This window comes from Chrysoperla carnea, chromosome 1 (genome assembly GCF_905475395.1).
Source record: "Chrysoperla carnea chromosome 1, inChrCarn1.1, whole genome shotgun sequence".
Taxonomy (NCBI): domain Eukaryota; kingdom Metazoa; phylum Arthropoda; class Insecta; order Neuroptera; family Chrysopidae; genus Chrysoperla; species Chrysoperla carnea.
This window is the reverse complement of record NC_058337.1, coordinates 90,511,822-90,523,985: the sequence shown is the minus strand read 5'-3', so window position 1 is coordinate 90,523,985 and position 12,164 is coordinate 90,511,822. Positions and strand designations below refer to the sequence as shown.

At 27.6% G+C, this 12,164-nt stretch overlaps 1 protein-coding gene across 2 annotated transcripts; it reads left to right on the top strand.

Moving 5' to 3' along the window:
* The first annotated feature begins 3,124 nt into the window (after positions 1 to 3,124).
* Positions 3,125 to 5,130, top strand: LOC123305825. 2 transcript variants are annotated; one of them, XM_044887659.1, is made up of 5 exons: positions 3,125 to 3,248; positions 3,331 to 3,684; positions 3,739 to 3,937; positions 4,029 to 4,209; positions 5,092 to 5,130. In XM_044887659.1, exons 2-5 carry the CDS (start codon positions 3,331 to 3,333, stop codon positions 5,114 to 5,116), a joined length of 759 nt encoding a protein of 252 aa, XP_044743594.1. In that variant the 5' UTR covers positions 3,125 to 3,248; the 3' UTR covers positions 5,117 to 5,130. The 2 variants fall into 2 exon arrangements, with proteins under 2 accessions (XP_044743594.1, XP_044743595.1); XM_044887660.1 differs by lacking the exon at positions 5,092 to 5,130 and adding an exon at positions 4,907 to 4,973.
* The last annotated feature ends 7,034 nt before the right edge of the window (positions 5,131 to 12,164 follow it).

The window sequence follows — 12,164 nt, the reverse complement described above, 5'->3', positions numbered from 1 at the left end:
ACATTAGCATACAAAACAATGATGAATAATTAAACGAATCCTGTCTATATTTTATTAGAAATTGACCTTTGTACTCCTTTTTCTAAAAGTGCATTCAACACTTACATAAAATATAAAAGTTTAATTTTAAAATTTCCAAGTATTTGTTTTGTATTCGTTCCTAGATAGGTGAATAAACTTTTTTGAACTTTAACTCAGGCATGAAAGAATTTATTTAATGGAGTACCTATATGCAAGTTAGTATAACAATAGACATTGTTTATAATATATATCCTATAAAATTTCCGTCTTAGATTTATAGTTAAAAGAAATTGCTTTTTCTTCTAATCTTCTTTAACCTATTTGAATCCAAAAAATTTCCGAATAGATTATTAAAGAATTCTATCAGTTTATAAATCGGATAGGCGCAGGTTTTTGCATTGCCTTTTGGAACTACCCATGTTCATTATCTGCCTTGTTCCGGGTTGAAGAACTTTTCTGAGAATAGAAACTATGAAAATCTGTGTAGTATAATAAACTTGTTTATATCTCTAAGCACGCTATACAAATTTCAGCTTGATATCGCATTTAGTTTTTGAGTTTTTGTATCCAGAGATAGGCGAGCAGACGAGCGGACAACCAGAAATGGGCTAACTTGGTGATTTTATGAACACCTATACCAAAAATTTGTTCGTGGCATCAATATTCTTAAGCGTTACAAACTTGGGACTCAAGTCAATACACCTTGATATACATGATATATGTATTTTACATATATACAGAGTATTAAAATCATTATATCCAATACCCAAAAAACAGATGCTCGCAACTCGACACCCCAAACAGTTAATTTTCAAAAATTACTCCACGAGAAACAAACGGAGGTACAAAAAATATATGAATATCATATAAAATAAAAAAATAATAGTAAATGACATTTCAAGAAGTTTTATAGGTAATTAAGTCAGTTTAGATGAAACTGATGAACAAGATGAACAGATGTAAATAAAACTTATTACGTAATAACATCATATAATTAAACTTCCTCCTATTCTTCCGATATACGTGGTAATATTAAATCAAGGTCTTTTTGTGTATGGCTATGCACACTTATATTTTAATATTTTTGTTTCAAGAATAGGTACTTGCTATTTCTATAATTACAGCGTAGATTCATTTTATTTACATACAAAGTGAAATAAAAATGCATGCATAATTTAAAATACATAAAAAGTGTAATCCAAAATTTAAAAAAAAAAACCTTTACAGGTTAAAGATAAACAGCAAAACTCAAAGCATACACAGCAAAACCCAAAGCATAAACAGCAAAACTTAATAAACCAATAAGTAGTTTATTCCAATTATATTTTGGCAATTGTACAAAAAATTTTTCTTAAGTAGGGCAACATTTTTATTTTTGAGCCAAATAAATCATATATAGAAACCCACTCATACCGATGGTGTTTTATATAACACAATGCATAAAATAATGTTTCATAATTTAGGTACATTTTAAAATTGCTGATGCAAAATTTACTTGTTTTTTTAAAATTGGTGTTATTTCTACTGAAAATATCCCATAACCAACAAAAAAAAACCAGTTATCTATTTATTGCAGGTTAAATGAACCCAAACACCTATTAAGTATTAAGAGCCATTCTAACACAAAAATTGCTTAAAATCAAAAGAAATCTAGAAAAGTAAAAAAAAGCTAAAAATAATAAACCAAAAGTTATAAATTATTCATACATTTATTTTAAAATGCATTATTTTTTTTTTTTAATACAATACGTATTTTTTTTTCAAAATTATAAAAAACAAACGAACTTTCTACACTTTCTTAATTTTGTTTTAATCACTTACGCAAATTTTTAAAAAATTTTAGATAATTATCACACAACACACAAAAATTTTGTTTCCTTTCAAACTACTTGTTAATCAAATGTATTTTTTGTCAAATTCATATTAAAAGAATCAACAAACTAGAACAATTTAGTTCTTATTAAAATTTTCAAATAATTAAAATTATGACACATTTTTCGAATAATAAGTGTGTTTATAGTTTCCCTTTTCTTCGTCCGCCTAAATGTTTGTCACTCAACATTCAACAACACTCAATGAAGAAAATAAAATGTTTGGTTAGGTGTTACAAAATACAAATAGGTGTTGCATTTGCATATAGTTCGTTTATATTTTAACATGACTGTAACGTGTTTTGCATAACGGACAACGGTATTAGTGGAAGACAAATATAAAATCGTAAAGCCGAAAACGCGGGAAAGATACTTTTAATTAAAATTTGTAATTATGGTAATCCCGATTCACATTTATCGATATTTATTTGCAAATTGGCTGTTATTCAAAGACTTTGTAAATGAGATTCTAGGCTTTTCTTACAATGATTTTCAAATTAAAGGTAAAGTAACTATACCATACGCCATTTATCAAATACTCAGTTTTGCATTGATACAAATTGCGATCAGACAAAGATAACGAAAAACAAATTTAAATCGTTTTAATTTGAAGTAAACATGAATAAAAATTATTGTAGAAAGGCGACTAGATTTTTTTTACCACTTCAGGTGAGGAATTTTTACTTCACGTAAGTTGGTTTTTAAAACTCCCAATTATACAAAGAGGGAGATATAATAGATGTGGCATCAGTATGAATCATTTTGCAAGGGAGAGACGGGTAATAATCTTCGAAAGCTTATTACTTCTACGATTTTTAATCAGTTTTTTGTGCAATATGGCAAATTTAGTATTAAGCATCTATATTCTCTCAACACTTTCTTTCCAACTTTCCAGAATCACCATGTATACTAACTATACTACTAAGTTACAATTTAAAAGTTCTGCGAACTCATTTGTGAACTATTATAGACTATAGTTCCTTTAAGTGTTTTTTGTTTTAGTGATGTTTTTGGAAATAAAAATCCAAAGAATTTGCATTAAATGTTTGTCGCATGATTCTATTAAAATTTAAAAAATTCAATAATAATATCAAAATTATTTGGAATACAATTTTTTAATCCTTTTTCGCGCTGAAACTAATTCAAATTTGATTTTATCATTTTATTTAGAAACTTAATTGTTTTTTGTAACTATGGCAGAATAAAATAAGTCAAAATTTCAAAACGGTTCAGTTTTTATTTAGGAAGAAATATTTTGGCATAATGTGAATACCACACACAGTTTTCGGCCCTTTTATTTCAAAATTTATAGTAAAAAAATTTGGCCCTATCATTTATTTCAAATTTTTGTGGACCGTAAGTTAAATTCATAATATTTTGTCAATATAGGCATATAAAGCGGAAGTAAAATTTTAAAAGCTCTGGGGATGATTTTTAGATGATACCACATAAACTTTTGATTGGATGGATGAAAATTAGTTTAAACTCTGATAGTATTCTTCGCGCTGCAAGGAAATCTATATTTAATAACTTACGATTTAAAAGTAGTGGAGGTTCGTTTGCACCGAGCTTTTCAAAACGTTTAGAATGCACACCGTTATTAAGTCGACCTCAATCTTTCAATTTAATCCAAAAACGATTAGTATATCAGGATGCTGCTCCACAAACTTTACCACGGCTTATTTATATGCCAAATGTGTTTAGGTGGATGAAACATAAATTCGAATTTTGGATCTTAGCACATTGGGATCCAGACTTTAATGAAGGTGCTTTTAGATATGGAACTAGACAGGTAAGTTTAAAAACAATACAAAATAAACTTTGTTTAAAAAACAAAATGTTAAAGGCTGTTTCAACTATAACAAATGTATTACAAACTCGAAAATACGAGCAATTATCAGATTTAATGACACGGAACGCTCGTACAATGTTAATATATGAATTTGAAACAAGATGGCCAAGCACCTATAAAGATATAGTCGCATTGAAGCCCGAAGAAATTCAATTAATTATACCGCGAAAATTGGCATTTAATCGTTCGTTAGGTAAAGTACATAAAGTATATACTAGTACCATCTATTAGTGATAATAAGTATTAAAATTTAGCATTCTCTGATGATAATTTAAAATATTTAGGTAGAAGAATTTGTGAAGTTGATTTAGTATTCATTGGATTAAAATGGTCCGAATATCGATCACGACGTGCAATGGTGTTTATGGAAACATTTGCACGTTTCAAACGTGATTTCGATAATCGACTTGTTCCAGAATGGACAATCTCATTGTTTAAAATACATAGATTTCAAATTATTCATAGGTAAATTTGTGTGCTTTTGTTATTATATAAAAACCGTTTATAGTGATATTAAGAAAAATTTGTTAATATTTGTACGTTGACGTTATTTAATCCTTTTTCGAATATTTTCGGGTACAATATGGAGGTAAAATTACAGAATTTTTATACTTTACACTAATATACAACTAGTACTAAACACATGTTAATAATTATAGATACTATTTAGAAAATGAACTTTATTATCTTTACATTTTCAAGTATTGCCACCATGATATTGTTAAATTCTATTGCAAAATAGTAGGAAATATTTAGATCAAGTTGAACCCTACCGATTTAAAAAAACAAACATGTGTTTAGTGAGGTAATGGTTAAATGTGCAACATATTTTTCCGGTCAATTTACCTTTGTATTTACTCCGAAATTTTATAAAATATCCCAAATTCTTTGAGAGCTGATTAACAAGAGACCGCCAGAAGGTCACTATTCTTAAAAAAATTCGATTAGCTGTACTATTAATTACTACAACACCTTGGTGCCCAGAATTTTTATTATATACTAATAAATTAGGCGTACGGCGATCTCTTCAAATTTTTAAAAGTGAAAATAAATCTAATCAAAAAAATATTTTCTAAAAATCTCAATTGGTACTGAAACCCTTAAGCAAAATATCACTATAAGTGTTTTACCTCGAATTAATTAATTTTTCAACATTTTTCAGGCGAACAATCAGTGTGTGCTGATTGAAAAATTAAATTTTAGTTTATACGTGTCCGTAAATAAATGACTTGTTCTTTTTTTATATTGTGTCGTTTTGTTTCTAAGAAATAATTTTGTAATTGTGATTTAGAGAAATATAGGTATTTTTCTATAGTTAATTTTTTTATTTTGTATGCTTTTGTATAGACGCGGTAATCGATTACGAGATTGAATGTTGTTTAAAACGAAAAATCAAAATAAGATTGAGGTTGAAAAAATGGTATGCAAACAGTTATACAAAATTTGTTTTTCAAAATGGTCAATCGTAAAACTATTGTAAAAAAATTGTAAAATCTTTGTAAAAACGAATAGAGAAACTTAATTGTAATTTTGTGTAATTCTATGCAAATCCAAAAACTTAAAATTACTTCTACTGTATAAAAAAAAAAAGTAAAAATAAAATTAAAAAAAAAATGGAAAAATACACTTACAATAAAAAATGAAACTGTAGTACTGTTTTTATTACCATTTTATTTTCCCAATCACTCTAGTATGGTTAATAATTTGTAAATTTTATAATGACATTCAAACAGACTCAAGATTTATTTTTTAAGCAGATATGTCAATTTTTAATACGTAGTATACCTATGTCTAATTTTGTACTATAACATAACGAAAGTACAGATGATTTTCCTAAAACCATGTTAATAAACAAAATTGACATTTTAAATTTTGGATTTATGATTAATGCTTTTGTAATTAAATATGTTGCTTTGAATTTATTTTATTACAATAATTTTTATGGTCGGTTAATTGATATTTTTGGTACCTTTAGAAAGGGTAGGAAACTGAACAATATTGGAACTCTTTAGTATTTTATTTTTATCGTTTTTATTATGGCCATCACACAAAAAATAAAGATGTAAGCGGAAGACTAGTATGAAAATTAGTCAGAGGTCAAGTCTTTCATCTTGCCAACCATCAACAATGTAATCATTTATGGTAGGGATTAGTATGTTTTCAAGGTCGTAAAATTATCGTTTGTCACTCAGGATTGTCGTGCACCAAATAAAACCAGATTTCCAAATCGATCTCTTACAGCGATTAAGGTTTTTTCATTTCGATTTTCATCACGATATAACTTAAATTTACAGTAACCAGAATTATGAATAATTTAATCTTTTAGCGGAGAGATCAAAACCTAAAGTGTCACTGTTGGTTTCAGCACCAGGTTGCAGAAAGTGAAACTAAATTTAAATTACTAGGCTAGGCAAGTAGTTAAACGTTATCGATTCAAGTCATTTGCCTAAATGTCTAGCTGTTTGATTGAATGGCTGAATATCTTCAGGCCGCTAGTTGAACGGGCTGTTTGTTAAAACGATTAGGCTGTTAATTGCATGACTAATTAAGCAGTTGGCTGCGACATATATATCACGTATCATCACATGGAATATTCAACTACTTATAGGTACTTCTTCTACAATCATGAAAGTGAAATTATAAATATATGCTGGCAAGACATCCATTAAACTAAGTTGGTACTATGCATTTACCATCGTTTATATATCTACTCTTAGTGACCCAGTAGTAGTCACTTTCTCCAAGATCCATAAGCTGTAAATATATAGTATTCTTATTAATTTTATAAAATATGCATAGCCTGTTTTGAATGACCTGATTACAGTGTAAAAGAGACAAAAATATACTTTAAATGATTCCGTAGGTTTGAGAAAAACAAAAATATTTCAAATTTTATATAGGTAGGTTCTAATAAATATTCTTAAAAGAATATAAAAATAATATTTAATATAATTTAAAAACATCTTAAGTAATTCCAAAAAATTTAGCGAACCTAATTTTCTTCGTAAAAATTAAAAAATATTTCATTCATTTATATGCGTAATATTTGTTATCTACCATTTGAAGAAGTTCTGCTGTTATAACTTGGACCACCCTGTATAAAAATTTAATAAAATGAAAAATTTATTGTTATAACAATAAATTGTTTTCGACAATTGTCGAACTCAACAAGAATCGTAATTATTTTGGAATAATTCATTGGTTGATTTATTCTTTTTATTGTAAATGTTTGGTGATTCGATAGCCACCTTGAAGGGACATAGGTACGCCGGTCCATTTCAGAAAAAAACTCAATTTATTCACTTACCAAAAATGAATAAATATTGCTTCCGAAATGTCCCATAAAGCGGGAAAAATACTTTTCTTGGGTAATTGCAACAATTTGAGACGTAGTTTGTATTTCAAAAAAGAGTCAATAAATCTTTTTTCGGTTTTTTCGAATATTGTAGCGCAATATTTAGAAAATGGCTCAATTTGAGTAAAACTTCCTCTGAGAATTTTTGAAATTATGTATACAAAATTTTAGACCAATATAAAATTGTAGAAAAATATATTTTAGTTATAAATGAATACAGATTTAAAGATTTTGATCTGGACCTTAACGGCCTAATGCACTGTGGCTTGTTTTATATTGAAACGATTGGTAATTTTTATATTTAATAGATTGTTGATGTAAATAATATTTACATTCAGGTGTTTTCAGTCAATCTAGATCTAAACTTAAAATATTTAAGTATGTATACATAATCCAATAATTATACCATGTATATATGAAATATACATAGTATATTAAGTTTAGTCCCAAGTTTGTAACGCTTAAAAATTTTGATGCTACGAAAATAATTTTGGTATAGGTGTTCATAGAATCATCTAATTCGCCCGTTTTCGGGTGTCCGTCCGTCCGTTTGTCTGTGAACACGATAACTCAAAAACGAAAAAAGATATCAAATTGAAATTTTTACAGCGCACTCAGGACGTAAAAAGTGAGGTCGAGTTTGTAAATGAGGCACATAGTCAATTGGGCCTTGAGTCCGTAGGAGCCATGTTGTAAACCGTTAGAGATAGAACAAAAGTTTAAATGTAAAAAATGTTTCTTATAAAAAAATAAACAACTATTGGATGAAAATTGTATAGCATGTATTAATATGGGATTATCAGTTATGTATATGTGTGACATGTATAGTGTAATGTGATAGAGTAATCAACACTGTCTATACATGGTATTTTAACAATTAACTCAGTCAGTTGTTTGATTTCACTTGTTTTATTTGTTTTTAATTTTGAAATTATACAATGTACATATGTTATATAATTTTGTATATATAGAGTAGGCAAAAACATTGCAATATGTATATCTAAAAAAAATTTTCAAAATATCCAAAGTCAAGCAAGCATTAAGATTTTATTTTTTTATCTCATTGTCAAACTACACTTTACTTGAAGTTTAAGAGTAATGGAATCAAAGAAGGTATTCCAAACAAGGCGGATATACAGGATTACACTTGACACTTGCAAAAAATGTATGAAGGTTGAAAAAATTTTCTATGATTTCGAGTTTAAATAAAGACACTTCTTCTCATTCTACGAGTTTTCTTAAAAAACAACAGTTCTCGCATAAGAAATGAGTGAAAATATCTGTTATTTTTTGCTCAATTCACAAAAAATATACAAAAGAAAAATTTTTTTTTCAAATAAAAGTAATTTTTTCTGCTATGAAATACGAATCACTTACAAAAAATATAGGTTTTCATTTGAAAAACAGGTTTTCATGTTTCTGTTTTCTAGCGATATATCTTTTTGGTAACAATTGTTTCACCTCTAACAGAAAGATCAAACTTTTTAAATCAGTATAACTAATGAGTAATAAATTTTCAACTATTTTTTTGCTTTTTAGTGCGTTACTAATAAGAAAGGTTTCTCAAACTATCAAAATCATTTTAATAGTATCTAATAATTATCTTAAATAAAAACCGCAACCAATGTTGCATTAATTTTTGTTTATTTTTCAAAATATCAATAAGTAATCATTGTTAAATAATTTCCAAAAATAATTTTAAAAAAATCTGTTGCGAACGCGAACCAACCTCAATATGTATACAGGGGGGGGGCCATTTAAATCTATACACTCGAATATCTCGTTTTGTAGTTAAGCAATCAAAAAATAACTTAAACAAAAGTTGCAGTATTTGATGGGATACATCATGTTCTGACATCAGATTGGACCTAGTTCTTCGTGTTTTATTAATAGCCAATTTACATCCTAAACAGCAAGAGATAATTAAACACTTTAAATTAAAAAGTTGATCCTCATAAAAAACTAAAAAATTTTTTTAAAAAAATTTTTTCAAAAACTTTTAGTTTTCGGAAAAAGTGCGACTTGAAAATATGTCATTATTGCATTTAATCGAAAGAAAACATGCTAAATACGGAAAAATGCTTTAGCCAAAAGTTGTCAAAGGCAATAGAGGGCAATAGATCTAGATAGAGGATCTAAATTGGCTACTAAAGAAACCCGAAGAACTAGGTACAATCTGATGTGATGTCAGAACATGATGCCCCCTCATCAAATTCTGCAACTTTTCTTTAAGTTATTTTTTGATTGAATAACTACAAAACTAGATATTTAGGTGTATAGATTAAAATGACCCATACTGTATATGGTCGGCTAGTGTAAGACGAAAGGGAAAGAGTTCACTGGTTTTATAAAGGTTTATTACTAGAAACAAAACTTACTATCCTGTCTTAAGCTTGTTTATTGGATCTTTCTTGCTACAAAATACATAAAACGTATTTCTGGTATGATTATTAAGCGGAAAGAGTAAAAAATCAACTATTCGCATTTACAGTACACGTACAAAATATTCGGAAGAATTTCAAATAACCCAACAAATATTGCAAGTAGAAAAAATGAGTATATGATGAAATTTTTCACATTAATTATCTTTGGAGTAAAATTTTAACTCGAATATCTATATTCGCTGATACTACGTAAATGTCTAATCATAGGAAAAAGTTGATTTTTGTAACCAGTTCCGCTTGTTGACCAACACCACAAAATAGCCAGGTGTGCGCAGGTAACCGTAGCGGTAGTAACAGCCTGTTATAAATAGGTTTATAGTGTAATATTCATGGTATGGTAGGTACTTATGAAATTTTATTATTTATTTTATTAAACATTATTTTATTAAAATAACGAAATTGTATAATAATTGATTATTAATTAATTAATTAATTAATTAAAATTAATAGCAGCAGGGCTATCCTGGCAGAGATTACATTCCTATTATTGTAATAAACGTATTCAGTGCTTGTTTCGTCAACTAACTGATGAGGGAATGTTTTTCTAATGTCGGATCTTAGACAATAATACTTGGATGGATTTTCACCTTACCATAGCTTCAATAATTAATTTATCCTTTGATCACTTTTTCTGTAAAACTAATACTTACAGTAATATTTATGAATAATTAATTTAATGAATTTGTTATGAAACTCGTCTTTATTATGAAAAAATAATTTATATTATATATTATATATATTTCGATTAATATGTGTTAGTCACTGTACTCCTCCTAAACGGGCGGACCGTTTTGATGGAATTTTGTGTGTATATTCAAGTGAATCCGATAATGGATAAGATTTCCACGGTCCACTACAACTGTTTTTTAGTGTTCTGCATCAAAAAAAATTAAATTTCATTAAATGGTGGGAGCGCATATAAATCATATTATGAAAAATAACATTTTTTTAAACATTTTTTTTGTTACATTATATTACAACTTACTATGTACTATGTACATATTTTTAATAGTATTGAGGTATTTTTTATTATTATTCAGGTATTGTGTATAGGAATTTATTAGAGCGGCCTATCCAATAGGTAGGAGTAAATTTGGGTTTGGTTGGACTAAGCATAGTATAGGTATTAATTAACTGGAGTAAAGTTTGCACAGGACAACGTTGGGTCCGCTAGTTATTTATAATTTGAAAACTGCTGATGTGGATTATAAGGATCTCATTCACATGACCAGCTTCATTCGCTTTAGTTCCGTGATTTATCAATTTTTGTACGAATTCTGGCTTATTTATTTATATATAGAGGTAATAAATCTACAAATTATATAATTTAATATTTCAAAATCATTATGCCATATGTTGTTATTTTGTTTTGTCATTAATAAATAAGTAAATATATAAATATGTCTATGTTTTTTTGGCCGTTGATTTGCCAATTGGACAACAAATTTTGGTGTTACATCATAATGAATAGGTTTGATGTATGTAAAACTACTAAGTGGTTTATAACGATATTAAATGGAATCATTTTTCATAATCATAATTTTATAATTTTATACATTTTGATTTGCAATAATTAGAAAGTTCATTAAACTTTTACCTTCTACATTTGTTTTTATAAGAGAAGATGATTTTCAAATAATAAAAACAAAATATTATTAAGTTGCAGTTTTAATTAAACATTTAGGACTGTTTTGTATAAACCGGGTTCAATCAAGCATCATGGACATAGACAGATAAAATATTCGGATTTAATTTTTTTGTGCTATCTTGTTTGAAATATAATGGTGAAAATGAAATAAAATTTGTCGAAAATGATGTTGGATATTATCTTACAAATTTTTATTTTTATACAAAAAATTATAAAATACAAATTTTAATAGTAAGTTGAAATGCAGATTTTTCGAGGTTCGAATTCTTCTAAGTTAGCTCAGAAATCGGGGTACTGATTAAGCTTACAATGGATGGTATTTTTAAATTACAATGACCTAAATCTACAGAACCTATTTTGATTTTTTTAATAATTGAATTTTTTGGCCTTAAAACTCAATTTTACGATTTTCTGGAAATTGTTGATTTTAGCGGCGGAAGTGGCGTTATTTAAAATTTAAAAAAAAAAAACAAAAGCGAGGAAAAACAGCATAAAAATAATTTAGAATCTACCTATAAAAACTAAAAAAACAGTAAAAATGAGCATGAGGGGCCATATCTGAGGCTCATGATCTTCAAATGAACTGTAGTGGGCGGAAAATTTTGCATATGTACTCTAGGTACAATTTTTGTCTGAAATATTTTTTATCTAATTCAAAGCTAGACTCAAGAAAACCGAAATTTCCATGTTCAATTCAAATTTCACGCATAAAAATGGCCGTATTTTTTTTCTTGCCTCGGGGAACAAAATGACCCAAAAATTCGTGATCAGCGAACAAAATTACCCTTTAGAAAAGTATTTTCAGCCATTCGCAAAAAAAAATCAACAAAACCTACCAGGTCTATAATAGTTTTTGAGGCTATGTTATGTATTAAGGAACTCGCTGGCGTATTAGTTATGGATTAGTTCATAGGATAATATAACCTAAAGGAGATTAGTTGCATTTCATCACAATTAAAAAAAAAAAGCTTGG

Excerpts from the sequence above, each read along its gene's own strand:
- LOC123305825 (XM_044887659.1), top strand. The coding sequence starts at position 3,331 with ATGATACCACATAAACTTTTGATTGGATGGATGAAAATTAGTTTAAAC. Across the intron at positions 3,685-3,738 it reads TTAGATATGGAACTAGACAG|GCTGTTTCAACTATAACAAA; the intron begins GTAAGTTTAAAA and ends AAAATGTTAAAG. Across the intron at positions 4,210-5,091 it reads AGATTTCAAATTATTCATAG|ACGCGGTAATCGATTACGAG; the intron begins GTAAATTTGTGT and ends GCTTTTGTATAG.